Below are 15,553 nucleotides of genomic sequence, written 5' to 3' on the forward strand. Positions count from 1 at the left end.
GCGCTAAGGCGCATCGACTATGATAGCGAGCGCGAAGTCATTCTAGCAGTCGATACTTCCAATATCGCTGTAGGATTTATCTTGCTGCAGATAGGCGAAGACGGAAAACGCTATCCAAATCGATTTGGCTCAATCGCGCTAAACGACGTGGAAAGGCGCTACTCTCAAGCGAAACTAGAACTCTTTGGACTCTTCCGCGCGTTGCGCGCGGTGCGCGTATACATCTTCGGGGTAAAGAATCTGACGGTGGAGGTAGACGCGAAGTATATCAAAGGTATGATCAATAATCCGGACTTGCAGCCTAACGCGACCATCAACCGATGGATCGCGGGTATCCTTTTATTTTCATTCAAACTCGTTCATGTATCCGCGCAAAAGCATAAAGGGGTCGATGGTCTCTCAAGGAGACCAGTCGCCGAGGACGATCCCATAGAGGACGATAATCATGAGGATTGGATTGATCGCGCATACTCGTTCGCTATCGCGCTTCTAAACGATCGCACGCATCGTATAGCTGGTGGTTCGGGTGACATACGCCACGAAGCGCATCGCACATGTTTCATCTCGCAGAGCGCGCGCGTACCAGCGTTGCGCGTATATTTTGATGTCGCACAGACTGAAGAACCAGAACCAGATATTCCGCGCTCGGACGCGGCGCGCGCGCAAGACGCGCTGATGACCACTATAGAACAGTTTCTTACCACGCGCGAAAGACCCACTGACAGTTTCAGATGAAGAATTCGAGAAGTTCGTGAACAACGCGGCGCGTTATTTCGTTCTGGAAGGCAACCTATGGCGCAGAGCATCGCACGGCAAACACCAACTAGTGTTACCTCCAAACAAGCGCTATCGCGTTCTCAAGGAGGCGCATGACGACCTAGGGCACAAGGGTATCTATACCGTCAGCGCGCGCCTACGGCTACGCTTTTGGTGGCCGCGCATCATCGAAGACATCAAATGGTATGGACAAACGTGTCACGAATGCCAAGTTCGCCAAACGAGGAGGCTGCATATTCCTCCAATCGTCCCCATACCAGGAGGTCTATTTCGCAAAGCGCACATCGACACGATGAAGATGCCCAGGGCGGGCGGATATGAATACCTCGTGCAAGCGCGATGCGCGCTAACGTCGTATCCGGAATGGCGCATGCTGCGCAAAGAAAATACTAACGCGCTAACCGCTTTTATTTTCGAGGAGCTCTTGTGTAGGTGGGGCCCGATCACAGAAATAGTGACGGACAATGCGCCCGCATATAGGCTCGCAGTAGACGAACTCGCGCGCAAATACGGGATTCACCCGATCCGCATCTCGCCATATAATTCTCAGGCAAACGGTATAGTCGAAAGACGACACCGTGATGTCCGGGAGGCCATCATTAAAAGCTGCGACGGAGATGATTCTCGCTGGTATCAGGTAGTTCATTCAGTTTTCTGGGCCGAGCGCGTCACCATTCATAAAGCGACGGGTTTATCGCCCTATTTCATGATGCATGGCGTCGAGCCAATATTTCCCTTTGATCTTGCAGAAGCGACGTTCCTCGCGCCTTTACCAAGCCGAGGCGCGTTCACCACTACTGATCTTATAGCATGGCGCGCGCGCCAATTGCAGAAGCGCGTAGAAGATATTAACGCGATTAGGGATAAAGTAGTCGCGGCGCGCTACAAGTCCATACGCGATTTTGAGAGACACTTCCGCGCGTCTATCAAATCGCACGACTTCGAACCCGGCGCTTTAGTGTTGGTACGCAACTCGAAAGTCGAATACGAGCTGAGCAAGAAGACGAAGCCACGCTATTTGGGACCTATGATCGTAGTGCGTCGCACGAAGGGAGGCTCATATATGTTGGCCGAGTTGGACGGCGCAATCTCAAAACTTCGCTTCGCCGCATTTCGCGTCATTCCTTACTACCCGCGTAGCGAGGAGCGCGTATCGGTAACCCAAATGACTGGAGTAGACGACGAGAGCATCGACGAACTAGAAGCGTATGAAACCGTAGAACCCGATGAAGACGAGCCCGAGCGCGCGCAAGACGGTTAGCGCGCGCGACCATATTCCGCGCGCCCGCGCATCACTGAATCATATTCGCGCGAACGCGCGCCCCTCAAAAACATAAAAACAAAAACACCAGATAATACGAAGAACACAAAAATATTCCATTAAGTACATACTCTCAGTTTTACCCCGGGTTTCGTCCGGTGATATCTCTCATATCATTTGTTCATATAACGCGCATTGCCTGCACATAAACCCCACAGACTCTAGAATATAACCAACGCACTAAGAAACACGCTAATACCCCGCAAGTACATACTGATCACTACCTTAATTGTATAGCGCGCGCATAATCACCTCATTAGACTTTCACTTTCTAACACGCGCGCGGCGCCGCGCACCTTTTTTTTCTCTAACTTTCATTCAAGCGCGCGCGCGTCATCGCTTCGACGCGCGCGGCGCAACACGGCAGGAATAGATGATGGAAGGCGCGCGAAGAAGACAAGACGGGCGCGCACCCCGCAGAAAATTCAGTAAAGTCCATTGCATTACCTTGATCTCGTTGCGCGCTTGTCATTTACTTACATACTTATCATTTTAATTTCTTAAGCCCAGTGAATCAGATAAGGACATGGACATGGACATGGCAACACAGGATACATTGTACAGGCGCATTGGCGCTCAAAAAGGAGTACACAGGCGCATTGGCGCTTAGGAGACAAGAAAAACAAAAGAGAAGTGCATCTACTTAAGGGAGTCGTTGATCTGCCTCTCCAGTTCAGCCCAAGCGTTAGACATAGCGAAAAACTTGTTGGAATAGTTGAGGAGGTCCGCCTGTTGGGCGCGCGCATACTGGCGCATCTGGAGAGTGGAAGTGCGCAAGTGCGCATTTTCCTCCTTCAAACGCGCGGCTTCGGCGCGCGCCTCCTTCAACTCCACCGCTGGATCCTTGAACTTGTCCTTTCCCTTAGGCGCAGAACCAGACGCCAAAGGACCAACGGCGCGCACTGGAATATCGCGCGAGGCGCGCACGACCTTCTCCTCCACAGAGCGCTCCCCAACAATCTCCACATCCATCTCCGACTCCTCGGATTCTTCTTCATCCTCAACCGCAATAGAGGAAGCGGTTTCCTTTGCAGACTCTGCGATAGGGCGCTTGGGCATTGGTTTGCGCGGGCGCGCCTTAGGCGCATCAGTAAGGTTGCGCTTAGCTAATCCACAGCTGTCAGTGGCGCGCGCCAATGAAAGACAATAGGCGCGACTTACAGAAAGTGCAAGCGCGCTTGGAAACATCACAAGGAGGGCACCGTCGACCAGGCGCGCCTCCACAGTCAATGTCCTTGGCAATGCAGGCGCCACAGCGCCGCGCCTTGGTCACAGACATGCGCCCAACGCGCGGCTAGCGCAACCAAACGCGTTAATAGAGAGGCGCGCCAACAGGAAATAGAGAGGCGCACCTTTTTGCTGGCATCAGTACCAGACACGTCAGTGGCGCGCGCATCGACTTCGGACGCGCCAGTGGCGCGCGCAGCTTGCATGGGAGGCGCCTGAGGAACTGACGCAATCGCCTTCGCCTTCCAATCTTTCACAACCGCCTCAATCTCCTTGCAACTCTTCCGCCCCTGCTTCAACAACTCCGCGCTCTTATCATCCATCTCCAGCGCCACCGCTAACACACCCGCGCGCGTGGAACAGCCGTTCAAGGTTGCCTAGAAATCTTAGGCTACAATAGATCTAGACATGTAAGCGCACTCACCAGCACAGAATACCACTCGCGCAACCACATCTCCTGATCCTCGAGGAGTTCCGCCTTGAGTTCAGGCGCGGACATCACGCATCCTTCCAGGGAAATGAGGATGGAGGCCCAAGCGGTCAAGAGGCGGTCGGTATCGGATTCCGCGCTAGCGTCGTGCATAGGCGCGTCCTCAGGAAGCCCTTGCGCCACTGGAACAGGCTCAGGGGAAGGAGTAGAGTTCAGCATAGCAACGTTGAAAGTAGGCATGATGAAAAACTGATAACAAAGAAGTCAAGAGATCGCGAGAACGCGTCCATCTTCTTATCAACATCTCCTCCGATTACATCATCGATGCTCGCGATCATCAAAGGACGGCCCTACTCTCGCGATCACCTGATCCCTGTCTATCACCACCTCTCTAAGTCCAAGATCCTGCGTTATAGCACTGAGTGGGGACACTCAGAATGTAAGTCCCCAGGAGATGTAGAGACTCGCGCGTCTCAATGACGAATATCCGGCCTTTAACCATACATTCCTATACATTACAGCTCTACTCCTAAGGACCAGTCTCGCGCGCACTCGCGCGCGCCTTATCCGAACTCGCGCGCACTTACGCGCGCCTTACCTACGCACGCGCTATGCGCGCTTCGCGCGCGCGTTCGCGCGCCTCCTCATAGGTCTTCGCGCTATCGTCCGTCCATCCGTCCCATGTCCTTACTGATTCGCTGGTGCGTTATTTCTATCTTATCCATTGAACTAATAAAATCTTCGGTCCGACATCCGCGCTACTTATGGAAAGTTTATTTAAACTTAGTTATAATTAGAGTTGATATGGTTACTCGGTTCGGGAGCGCGCTCGGAAGCGCGCCTTCTCCATTCTTAAATACAGAAGGGTTTCCTTTAGTTCTGGGACTTACTTTTCCCTTATCTTTGTAGACTGGAAAGTGAATAGATCACCTCCCCACTTGTTATCTGATCATATCCTCCTGTCAATCCTCCACCTTTGCACTCACTCCTCAGTAAGATCTTGCCTCTAACGCTTTAGGCGCGCCTTCGCTTCGCGCGCGCGCATTCTCGGACCTCCCGCTCACGCGCGCATCTCGCGCGCCTTCGCCTCGCGCACGCGCGCCTTCGCGCGCGTTATCTTCTCGCGCCTATTAGCGCCCGCCTAGCTCACAGAGTTTCCCTCCACTTTATTTCGAGGAACTTCTCTCAGTGGTTGTCCTTTGGGTCGAGTCTTTGTCTCGTATCCCGGTCTTGCTGTTGAGCACCCCTTTTGTTTTAAGTGTTTTCACGTATAGTCAAGATTCCTCATCTACAGCGCGAAAGGAGCGGTCCGCAACTTCAGTACTCGACCGAACGAGAAACAACATGGACCATTGAAGCGAGCATATTTACGCCAAACAAACCGCAAGGATGTTGCCAATCAGGTGCGCAATTGTCCCTTAATTAAAACTGCCCACAACACCAACACCAACACACAGGTCCTCAAGCTTGATCACATCAGTCTGGTCTCCGAACTAATCCGCAGTCGTATTTCCTACCTCGATGAAGATCGGCACAAACGCACAATGTCACAGGGACAACTTGAAGACGAGGATACACTAGACGATCAACCATTCGCAGGCCATCTTCATATTGGCGCTCCTCAAGTTCCTGTCACTCTCGCTGCAGTGGAGGAAGGCAACACATCTAACCGTGCCTTCCAGGATTTCTGAAAGAAATTCACCAAGTTTCTCAACACTTTCGTTGCATCAAACGATATTCCTTTGGCCGATGGTGTTACATGGTTGCGGCCTACAGCTAACGACAAGGTTCGTTCATTCACCCACATCGTTCTGAATATCTGCTAATTATGGTTTATCATAGCTCCAAGAACATCGCTACCTCAAAGTAAACTATGAGTCTATTGTCGACTGGAAACTGACTACTGACTACCTCCGATGTAATCCAAACTTCCATGGGTGCGAACGTCGTGATTGTGCCTTGATCCGCACTCTAGACAAGGATGGGATCGACAAGTGCATCTTTGTTCGGCTATTGTTCATGTTCAAGTTCACGGTCAGCAATCACACTTTCGAACTCGCATTAGTCCTACCCATGGATGCTCCCACTGGTTCCAGAGGTGGTGTGGATCGTGATCTGGGGCTGACTCGCCTTCGCGCACGACCTCTAGCCTCCTCGGAATTTATTTCTCTGCAGTCTATCGTTCGCGGCGCCTTACTTGTGCCAGATCATGATCATGATCGTGATTTCTTTCTTGTCGATCTCGTTGACACGGACATGTTCCTCCGTGCGAAACTTTTGAGGTCCTTCTAGGGTAATGGAGGCCCACACTTTCCTGCGCCCCCACCCCCAATCCTCATCTAACTCACAAGGTCAAACTCCCTCATGCCATCCCCAATCCTTGTCAAACTCCCTCTTTCATTAATACACCTTACACCGCACGAAACGGCGCTCATCCTTCTCCAGCGCCCAGATTCTTGTTTTCCCGGAATTCCACTGCCCAGGGATCCCCGGGTCACCGCTTGTTCGTATCTGCTATCCTTGCCTCCAAAGTCACACAAACAATGACGTACAACTCTTCCTATTTGTTGCTCATTTGATGCAGTGTCAAGGTGTGTGATCCCGTATCTACAACTGCAGTCGTGATGTAGTAATAATCTCTGAATCCGCCAGGCACCCATCAAATCTTCAACACCCTCACCTAAGTATCGATTACGTCGTGCTTCCTCCTGCCAGCGATAAGACATGTCTGGTCTAGACTCATGGAGGTAAGTAATAGGGTGTGCGTTTACATTACATTCAATGGACCATGAGCCTCAGTACGTGTTTGTATATTATACTGTATATAAACATCTTATGGAAAAATTGATAGTCTCAGGCCAAGTTGCACCTCATCGCCCTTTGAACCATGCCTCAACCACAGCAAAACCAATTTGCTGAAGATGATTCAGACTTCGAAAGCAATTCACACGCCAACGAGGACTCGACCGATTCTGACTCCACTGACTCGGATGAAGATCTCGTGGAGATACGCGCTGCTATTGCGCCTGCTAGAGATGGTGCAACTATTCAGGAAGTCCGACAGGTGTGTCTTGTGGTTGTGACCGGTGTCGTTTCCCGCTACTCACATACATACAGGCGCTTGAAATGGCACAGAATCTGCTGCTGAATATGCATGGCAAATGTCGAGAACTATTGAAACGAAACGCCCTTCTCGAAGCTACTACAGCCAAAGGACGACGGGGGAAAAACTTGACTGCCAAGGATCTTGCACTCTCTGCCAAAGAAGACACTATACGGTGTAGAAACAACAATACAATGAGGAACAAAAGAAGCTCTTGACTGTATCTGTAAAAGTTGTAAGGTCGCGCGCTGCCTAGTCTGCGTTACTTGAGAAGCAAGTGCGTTCGACCCTATAGGGGAAGTGAGTGCAGCAAGGATCTAGAAGTGTGCGCTTAAGCGAAGCGCGAGAAAGCGCAGGAGCGCGCAAGGTACAAAGGCGCGGGAACGCGCGCGCGTATTAGCGCGAAGCGCGGGAAAGTGCGCGCGCGTATGCGGAAATGAGAAACTAAGCTTAAGTAGTGATATAAAGCAAGATAAGAGATATAAGAGTGCAAAATGTAAAGGAATAGCTTTCTACTATATTCTGCTAAGTAGTAAGTGGGTAGTAACTAGTAAGTGAAAAGTAGGAAAAGTCGGTCCCGTGTAGTATGTACTGCTGGCGCTTATATAGCGCGCCTAAGCGCGCTCATGCGGAGCCGAAGCGCTACCGAGTAGGTATGTAAAAATATATATGAGTGAGAAACTATGATAAAAATAAAGGTGGAACTATGCTAATAAAGGAAATGGAAATATACATACTAGGGAGCTTGGTGGACAGTGGATGGATGCATCTGGATGGCTGGCGCTATAGGGCGCGCAAGCGCGGGAATGGTGCGCGCATGGCGCGCGTTGCGTGGGAAAGCTGCGCCTCATATAGAGATAGCTGCGGGTAGCGCACAGAGTAATGCTATGAGTTCGTGCTGTATACTCCTTGGTGAAAACTACCATATCACGCCATGAGAGGCATGATTCTCTACAATGGGCTCACGGGCGTAAATATTCTATGACGCACTGTCTATGGATTAACGCCGGGATTTTTCCTCTGCGTGTGCCTCCTAACATTGAACTCTTTGGTAGCGAGCATTGGCTGTCGCCACAGTCAATAGAGGACGGCGTAAAGGCTGAGTTATTCAAGTTCATCCCAGAAATTGATCATGAGTTGATGGGCTACAAGAACTTTGCACCGCATGTAGGGAATGTCTCAGCTTACTTCAATTAACTTGCAACTAATTTCAATTCTGACAGTTTGCAAAGGGTGTCAGCGGCATTCGCTCAGAGATGGTTTCAGACGTCAAGTCTTGCGCAGGTGCTATTTTCGGATTGAAATCTGAATTTTTTGTCCGAGGCTACCCTCGCGATACCCAGCCAGAGTGCTGAACTTTGCTTGTAAATCCCCACGGCGAATACACAAAGTTTGCGCCGGTACTCTTTCTTCATCCAGAGCGTCCCAACAAAGACGAGTTCCTCAAAACGGCTAAGCTTGTTCGGGTGCGTGTGTTATTCTATGTACATTAACGAAGTCCTGATCGCTTCTACAATTACACTTAGGTCTTAAAGGTAGCACTTTTCGGGAAATCCTCCCTCTCCGCCACCTACGCTCTAGCCCCGAAGACCAAGGGCAAACTTTGGCAATTACGGAATACGACTCCAGGTATGATTGCTGCTGCTGCTGTTGTTGTAAGTATTCATTTAATGTCGTATCTCTGAGTGTGCGCTGATTAATATTCCACTGATAGGCAATATTTGTTCTTTCAGGTGACAAGGATCTGTATGCGAAAGGCGAAAAAAGCAACATACTGTACCAACAATATCACAACTATTATCGCCAACGTCTAATGACTGGAGGTGCCTGGGCGCGAGACATCACAAACTTTTTCAACAACGCCCTCTTTCCTGAAACCTCATCCTCACACGCCGCTCTGGATGTGGCAGATACCGGCACCTCCTACAACAGCTGGGAAGAGGAACTCGAGCGCGCTATGGAAGAGGGAGGTGAAGGGCCTGCTTTTCCATTTGATACTGCCATCATTGCACCTCAGGATATTGCGCAATCTTCCTCTGCTGCGTACCCACCATCTGCCTCTGCTGCGCACCCGCCATCTGCCTTGGTCGCATGCCCATCTGCCTCGGTCGCACTACCAGCATCTACTCCTGTCACCACCCCTGACACACTGCCACCTGTCTCTGCGACAGCTCCCGTCATCTTGCACTCGCCTACTCCTATCATTGGGGCACAAACTCACTCCATTTCTTCGGCAATGCAAGATCTTGCGTTGGCAGACGAGGCTATTGCAGTTGGTGCTATCCCTCCAAAGCCCAAACCAAAGCCAAGGCGTACTAAAGCCAAGGCGGTCCAGGACGAAACAGGTGCTGAGGTCCGTAGGTCTGGCCGCAAGAAATGATTCATTCTGATCACACGCTGTTTATCTCAATCTTTTTCTGCACGCTCAAATATCTTCTTTACTATGATACGACGTCAGTCAGAATCACTACTAAATTAGGTTAGAAGTACATACAACCAAACAGCTGAATAAGCAGCTACATTTCCAGTCATGCCAAGATTACCTTGTCTCTTGAAATCCAACTACCACAATTTCTCTAAGTCCATCGACAATCATTATAATCACTACGATTTCGCTCGACGTCAACGTCGCTGCAGCTCTGAATCATCAATGTGCCTCTAGACTGGACCATCCACCAACAAACAACAGTCTAAGCAGCAGCGCAGTCTACTGTCTTAAAGGTACTGTTAATTTTTTTTAAAATTTATCCCGTCGCCTCTGACCTCACCATTGTCCACCCGCTCTCATTGCCATCACCACCAGTCTGTGAGCGGTATTAGGAATCTGATTCAGCTCCAGCTCCAGCAACAACAGCAATAACAAAACAGGTATTTTTTCGTTTGAATTAATATTCTGCCTCTGACACTCCCAATTCAGATCTACACCCTCTCGTTGCTGTTGCCGTTACTCCCAGCTGCCCTCAATCATTTCTGGCGCTGGTGCACTCCATCATCATTATATCTTCCTATCCGCTCTCCTGCTATGTCTACCATACCATAAACAACTAGTCTATTAGTAAAAACCATTCTGTATTTTGAACCACCCGCAATTCAATTCTGAGAGTTTCAATGTGATTTCTATAGTTTGAATTTTACCGGTCGAATTGAAACTAGCGCTGCATGTCGAAATTCTCTTGAAATAAAAATAAATTATTGGAAGACACTTTAGCGCTTGAAACTGTCTTTCGATGCCTTGCAAGGCATGTCACTTAAAATTTTAGCACTGCCTTGGAAGGCAGACACAAGACCAAATGGGTCACTGCCAACCGGCTTATGGCAATTTCGGGTGTTCTTGCAAGTCAATCATAATGCTGCCGGCAAATTGAAGCCTTTCAATCTATTTTAAGGAATGGCAACCCAAAATATGTATTTCCGACATACTTTGTCTAGAAACTTGAGCCATAGTGGTAGCGCTGCTCCCATAGCGATGTCGGCTTAACGCAAAAAGGGAGTAAACAGCGAACTCTCCGTTTAGAACATGTTATTCACCTTATTATATGAGAGTCACTGCGTGCGTGACGGTCATTCGTAGTATTTAACTATCAACTTGACCCACGAATAGCGAAAACAGACATGATGACGGGAGCTTCAAGTGAATTTGTTTCTGGTGAGTGAATTATTAGCGAAAGTCTGAAAGTGGCGCTCTACCTCTCTATATGTACCGTTGCCCAGACGTATCAGGTTGTTTTTGGAATTTTCAATTTTAGTGTGAGATACTTTTACGCTGTTTTACCATCATGTGACGTCCGGATTCGGCCAGATTTCTGGAACCCTTCTGCTTTTGGGGGCGGGCAAGTCTTTGTGTGCCGCTTTGCATTCTTTCTCATTGCCGGCCAATGCAATCTACGTTTCGAGTTCCTTTCGACGAACGATTTGCCAAACAAATCAAATTATCTTGTCGAGTCCCGCCAGCTGCGTGTGAATCCATGACAAACAAACAAATCTATGAGGAGGACAGTGCTAGTGCTAAGAGACAGAACTTTGAAGCTAGTTTGTGTGCATGTGTGTGTGTGGGGGTGGTGAAATGTCTGTGAGTCTTAAATGGTTGTGCTATGGATCAGTGTGTGTGTGTGTGTGTGTGGATGGATGAGGCTTCCTCTATCAACTCAGGAAGACTGAATGCAGGTTGTGATTGTTAGTGCTGCCGTGGTCTGGTTCGGTCTGGTTCACAGAGGGTCAAGCAAGAACCAAGAACTGGACCTAGGTTTGGTTCTACCAGACTTGATGAACCTCGAACTGGACCTTGGTGAATGGTTCAGAATGGTCAGGTCCAGTCATTTTCAGGTTCGAACATGAACTGAACCAAATTTATTTACAATGAGCAAAAAAAAACATAGGTAGGACTTGTTGTGGTGCCACGGTCAATGGTCTCAATATCAAGAAGTAGGAGGGCATGAAAGATGGGGCGTGGCATGAGAGAACAGGTGGGAGAGAGTTAGCACAAGAGAACGGGCACAAGAGGACAGGTATGAGAGAGCAAGCATGAGAAAATGGGCACAAGATAATTGAAGATGAAGTCACTCACCTAACACCTCAAACTCAGTGGTTTTGGTTGCCTTTGTCTTTGTCGGCGCATTGATTTTAGGGGTGGAGGCAGTGATTTCGTGGGAGTGGGATGATGGGCTTGCAGGAGGAGTTGCACAATGAGATGTGTGGTCTGATTCGTCTGTTTGAACAGTGCATATCATGACTTACCTTGTCAATGGGCCTCTGCATTTGATAGAAACAAGTAAATCTTGAAGCTTGAGAATCCCTGAGGCTGAAGTGGATCATCAAAGGAAGTGTCAAAGCACGCTTCAACAATGTGGCAAGCTTCTTTTGGTTCGCAGTTCGGAACAGTTCGGGACCGGTCCGAACCAAAGTTGAACTGTTCGCCCAATGCCAGAACCAAGAACCATATTATGGTCCAGTTCTGGCTGACACCTGGACCGTGGACCAAACCACAGGAGAACCAGACCAAAAAGTCCGGTTCGAACCATGGTTCAGGACTGGACCACAGCAGCACTAGTTATTGTCAGTGTGAGGCAGATGCTACAGGAAAGATGCATACTAGTAGTGTGGACAGAGGATAACTTGACAAGCACCACAAATTTGGTGAGAAGTGAATACAGCACTATAGAGCCTGTACACATGTAGGCAGACACTCATATGTTGATCATTAACTAAAATCCAAAGTTGTTTAGAATTTGTTACAGTGTCACAGGCCTGTCACAACCATACACACATCAATTTCACCTGGCCCAAGAGCTGACACACTTAAACACCTATCTCTACTTGTAGGTTTCTTAGATGGGGTCACACGGCTGAGATGAGAGCTAGAACAAATATGTAATCTCAGTATCTGGGAGGAAGAATCCAGGTGCTATAAGTACCTAGAACAAATATGTACTAAGTCTTTGTTAGTAGCTGGTATGTTATATGAAGGTAATAGCACTTACATCTCAGTATCCGGGAGGAAGACTGAGATGCCTAATTCTATGAGAGACTGTTTTTATGTGCGGGTAGAGCAGGAATGAATGCAAATTAATCTGAGACCTTTTGACATGATGTTCGGCCAATGATGAGCAAATGTCTGAGAAACGATGTGCTTGCACCTAATCTGACGTGTCTGACGTGCCTCTCAACACTACTCTCGTGCTGTCTGTCTCACTTTATGATCATCCTTTGGAGCTGAAAAACATGCTGTCGAAGGCCTGTTTGCAGTACAGTACAGCAGGAAAGACTTACAACAGTCTTTATCTTGGTTTCACCCGCTAGGATTTGTTGAATGGCTTGTTGTTGTCCAAATCGTCCAAGTTGAAGAAGACCGAGAGAGCTGATGGCGAGGCATGAGATGTCAAATAGAGAGTGCAAGCACAAGGGGAGAAAGGGCAGGCACAAGGGAGAGCTGACATCGGGCCTGAAGCTGCACATGTATCAAGTTTCATTCTAATATGTATAAAGTCTAGCACCCGTGCAGACGAGCATCTCAGTTCTGTTTCCAGAGACTGAGACGTGAGTACCTATACCATACCTTATCGTAAACATATGCTGACACAACGTAGTCTTACCTATCAGGTACACGTTTCATTAATAAAGAGTTCTGTTTCCAGAGACTGAGACTCTTACCTATCAGACTCCTTGTGACCCTCTCGCTTGTTATAAATGCCTTTATGGCATGTATAATATCTGTCCTCGAAGTTCTTGTCTTCACTATTATTGACCTGCATCCTTGGAACGACAGATGACTTAATAGTAGATCTAAACTAATGTTTGGTTAGAAAGAATGCAAAGTGGCATGCAAAGACTTGCCCGCCCAAAAGCAGAAGGGTTCCAGAAATCCGGCCGAATCCGGACGTCACGTGATGGTAAAACGGCGTAAAAGTATCTCACACTAAAATTGAAAATTCCAAAAACAACCTGATACGTCTGGGCAACGGTAATATGACATCACCGTTCGGATAACTTCACTCGTGGTGTAATATCATTGGGACAGTATGTACATGATTTTGACAGAAGGCCACGTAGTAATTCTGATCAGCGATGGGATCAATTAGGGCCTGCACAAGTCCACAAGAAACGGGACAGCGCGCATTGTGCATTCGCGGATTGCTGGTGGGCTCTGATTGGTGTGTTGCTATAAGTTTAGTAGTGGTCCATTTTTATGGGGCATCTCTGGTGCTGACTAGAGTGTTGCATACAAGTTCAATAGAAGCTTGATGAGTCATCCTGCAGTTGGGTTTTGTGGAGCGGTCCGTGAGCCGGTCTGACGGAAAGGCTCAGTCTATTAGTCTACGGAGTGTGCACGCCGAGTCCGAGTCCTCAGTCTACGCTCTGTCTTGGAAGTTCAACAGACATTTTCAGTGGTGCAACCACGGTCTGCTAGTATCAGCTCACGGGAGTCGACACGGTGGTAGCTTGCGCCGACCCTCCAGTCGAAATCGGTGCCTCTGCCTTCTTTCGCTATTCCTTTCGCGCTCGCCAGCTGCTGCTCCCTCTCTTCAATCCGGATAAATGGGATGTGCCATTTCGTTCACAGTGGCTCACTCCTTTTCAGTCTCATGCGCAGACTTCTCGCGTTGTACGAGTTGAACCATTTGTCTGATGCGCTCGGCGTTGGTGTACGTTCAATCAAGCCTTCATCAGTGAATTCATGAGTCCTTGATTTTGTAGCCGTGGGAAGTATAAGATGATATCATTTTGCTACGGCTGAATATACCTATGTATACAGCAATAAATATTAGTTATCGGTACATAGCCATGAATCTCTGAAAATTCATTTTACCATGAGGAGTTCGCAACAAGATTACAACATTGCGCCGTTGCAGCAATCAATATGCAATAGCATGGTTAAGTTATATTTGTTGACTCATACCATGTTCCCTCATTTATGTTTTAAACTACCAAGTGATATAAGACTTTATCGTGGAAAGAACCGTTAGCACTTGTAACCTAATTTATATTCTTATGAGAGCTTCAACCAGCGAGGTATGATAGTGTAATTAGGTACCGTTTGTTGAGCAACATCATATTACCTCATTTATTTTTGACTTACAAAACTATATAGATCGGTTCAAATATTGCGTGAATTACAATGTCATCCAAAATCATGCACGTGACTATCACCTCAGCCTCAAATTTTACCTTAGAATTTTCGGACAACCTCAAATCATGTGACCAGCGCAAGTGGTTGAAATTGATTTGTCATTGTTTGCGCAGGACGGAAATTTACACGCAAGTTCCTTTCAATCCTTCTTTCACCGCTACTACCACCACCTCTCGACTCAGCATCTTCATTCCTCCCATTTGTGGTGGTCCCTCCCTGGCCTTTTCCCTGTGGTACCTCCTTGGCCGTTCGTGGTGGTTCCTGCCTGGCCGTTCGTGGTGGTTCCTCCCTGGCCATTCGTGGTGGTTCCTCCCTGGCCTTTCCTCATGGTTCCTTCCTGGCCGTTCGTGGTGGCCCTTCCTTTCCTCGTGGCCCTTCCTTTCCTCGTGGTTCCTTCCTGGCCGTTTGTGGTGGTCCGTCCTTCCCTCATGGTTCCTTCCTCTGGCCGTTCATGGTGGTCCTTTCCTTTCCTCGTGGCTCCTTGCTGGCCTTTTTTCGTGGTTCCTTGCTGACCTTGGTCCCTCCTTTCATTCATCTCTCCGCTATCTTTTCCTCTTTTCTTTTTGTCCTGTAACTACATATGTAGTATTTAAATATAAATAAAATTAATTTGCTTCACAAAACGAGTGCTGAGGATGAGAATAATTTGGTACTGGTGACAAAATGGCAGGTTGTTGTAGGCAATCTGTCATGCTGGCGCTTTTGGTAGTTCTGTCTAACTTACTCCAGGTAGTATCATTCTCGCAGATATCATGTAAATTTTGCAATTAGATAAAGCATTGTAAAGCTTTATATTTTCACGTCAATTATTTGATGCTTCGGAGTTGTGAACCTCCCTTTCGTTATGGCATTTCATAACATTTTATACGATAATCAGGGACGCGTCTTTCCTCTATAAGGTCAAACATAACAATGTGATTGTCGATAGCAAAATTATGCTAGTTCTTGCAATTATGTACTATATATTGTTATTTATTGCTATCTACTTTCCTCACGGGTTCACTGATGTTGGCACGCGGTATGAACTGATTAGTGCCCGCCCGCGCATCACATGCAGCTCACCTCACTTTA

General features: G+C 48.1%; 4 protein-coding genes across 4 annotated transcripts; 2 read left to right on the plus strand and 2 right to left on the minus strand.

The window, feature by feature from the left end:
* Positions 1 to 5,299: 5,299 nt before the first annotated feature.
* F5891DRAFT_981616 (uncharacterized protein) lies at positions 5,300 to 6,047 on the plus strand (the record flags this gene model as incomplete). Its single annotated transcript, XM_041377135.1, has 3 exons — positions 5,300 to 5,426; positions 5,532 to 5,542; positions 5,598 to 6,047. The coding sequence occupies 3 exons, from the start codon at positions 5,300 to 5,302 to the stop codon at positions 6,045 to 6,047; spliced, it is 588 nt and encodes a 195-aa protein (XP_041224284.1).
* Positions 6,048 to 6,642: 595 nt separating this feature from the next.
* Positions 6,643 to 9,238, plus strand: F5891DRAFT_1190494 (uncharacterized protein; the record flags this gene model as incomplete). The annotated part of the gene is made up of 7 exons (XM_041367308.1): positions 6,643 to 6,819; positions 6,873 to 7,033; positions 7,914 to 8,025; positions 8,082 to 8,174; positions 8,250 to 8,324; positions 8,385 to 8,513; positions 8,573 to 9,238. 7 exons carry the CDS (start codon positions 6,643 to 6,645, stop codon positions 9,236 to 9,238), a joined length of 1,413 nt encoding a protein of 470 aa, XP_041224285.1.
* Positions 9,239 to 11,414: 2,176 nt separating this feature from the next.
* On the minus strand, positions 11,415 to 12,810 carry F5891DRAFT_981618 (uncharacterized protein; the record flags this gene model as incomplete). The annotated part of the gene is made up of 7 exons (XM_041377136.1): positions 11,415 to 11,520; positions 11,593 to 11,656; positions 11,755 to 11,901; positions 11,948 to 12,019; positions 12,154 to 12,212; positions 12,336 to 12,382; positions 12,625 to 12,810. The coding sequence occupies 7 exons, from the start codon at positions 12,808 to 12,810 to the stop codon at positions 11,415 to 11,417; spliced, it is 681 nt and encodes a 226-aa protein (XP_041224286.1).
* A 1,745-nt stretch (positions 12,811 to 14,555) lies between these two features.
* On the minus strand, positions 14,556 to 15,236 carry F5891DRAFT_1174023 (uncharacterized protein; the record flags this gene model as incomplete). Its single annotated transcript, XM_041365650.1, has 2 exons — positions 14,556 to 15,050; positions 15,207 to 15,236. 2 exons carry the CDS (start codon positions 15,234 to 15,236, stop codon positions 14,670 to 14,672), a joined length of 411 nt encoding a protein of 136 aa, XP_041224287.1. The 3' UTR covers positions 14,556 to 14,669.
* Between the last annotated feature and the right edge of the window lie 317 nt (positions 15,237 to 15,553).

The sequence above is a fragment of the Suillus fuscotomentosus genome, assembly GCF_016647785.1.
Source record: "Suillus fuscotomentosus strain FC203 chromosome Unknown F5891scaffold_37, whole genome shotgun sequence".
Lineage (NCBI taxonomy): Eukaryota > Fungi > Basidiomycota > Agaricomycetes > Boletales > Suillaceae > Suillus > Suillus fuscotomentosus.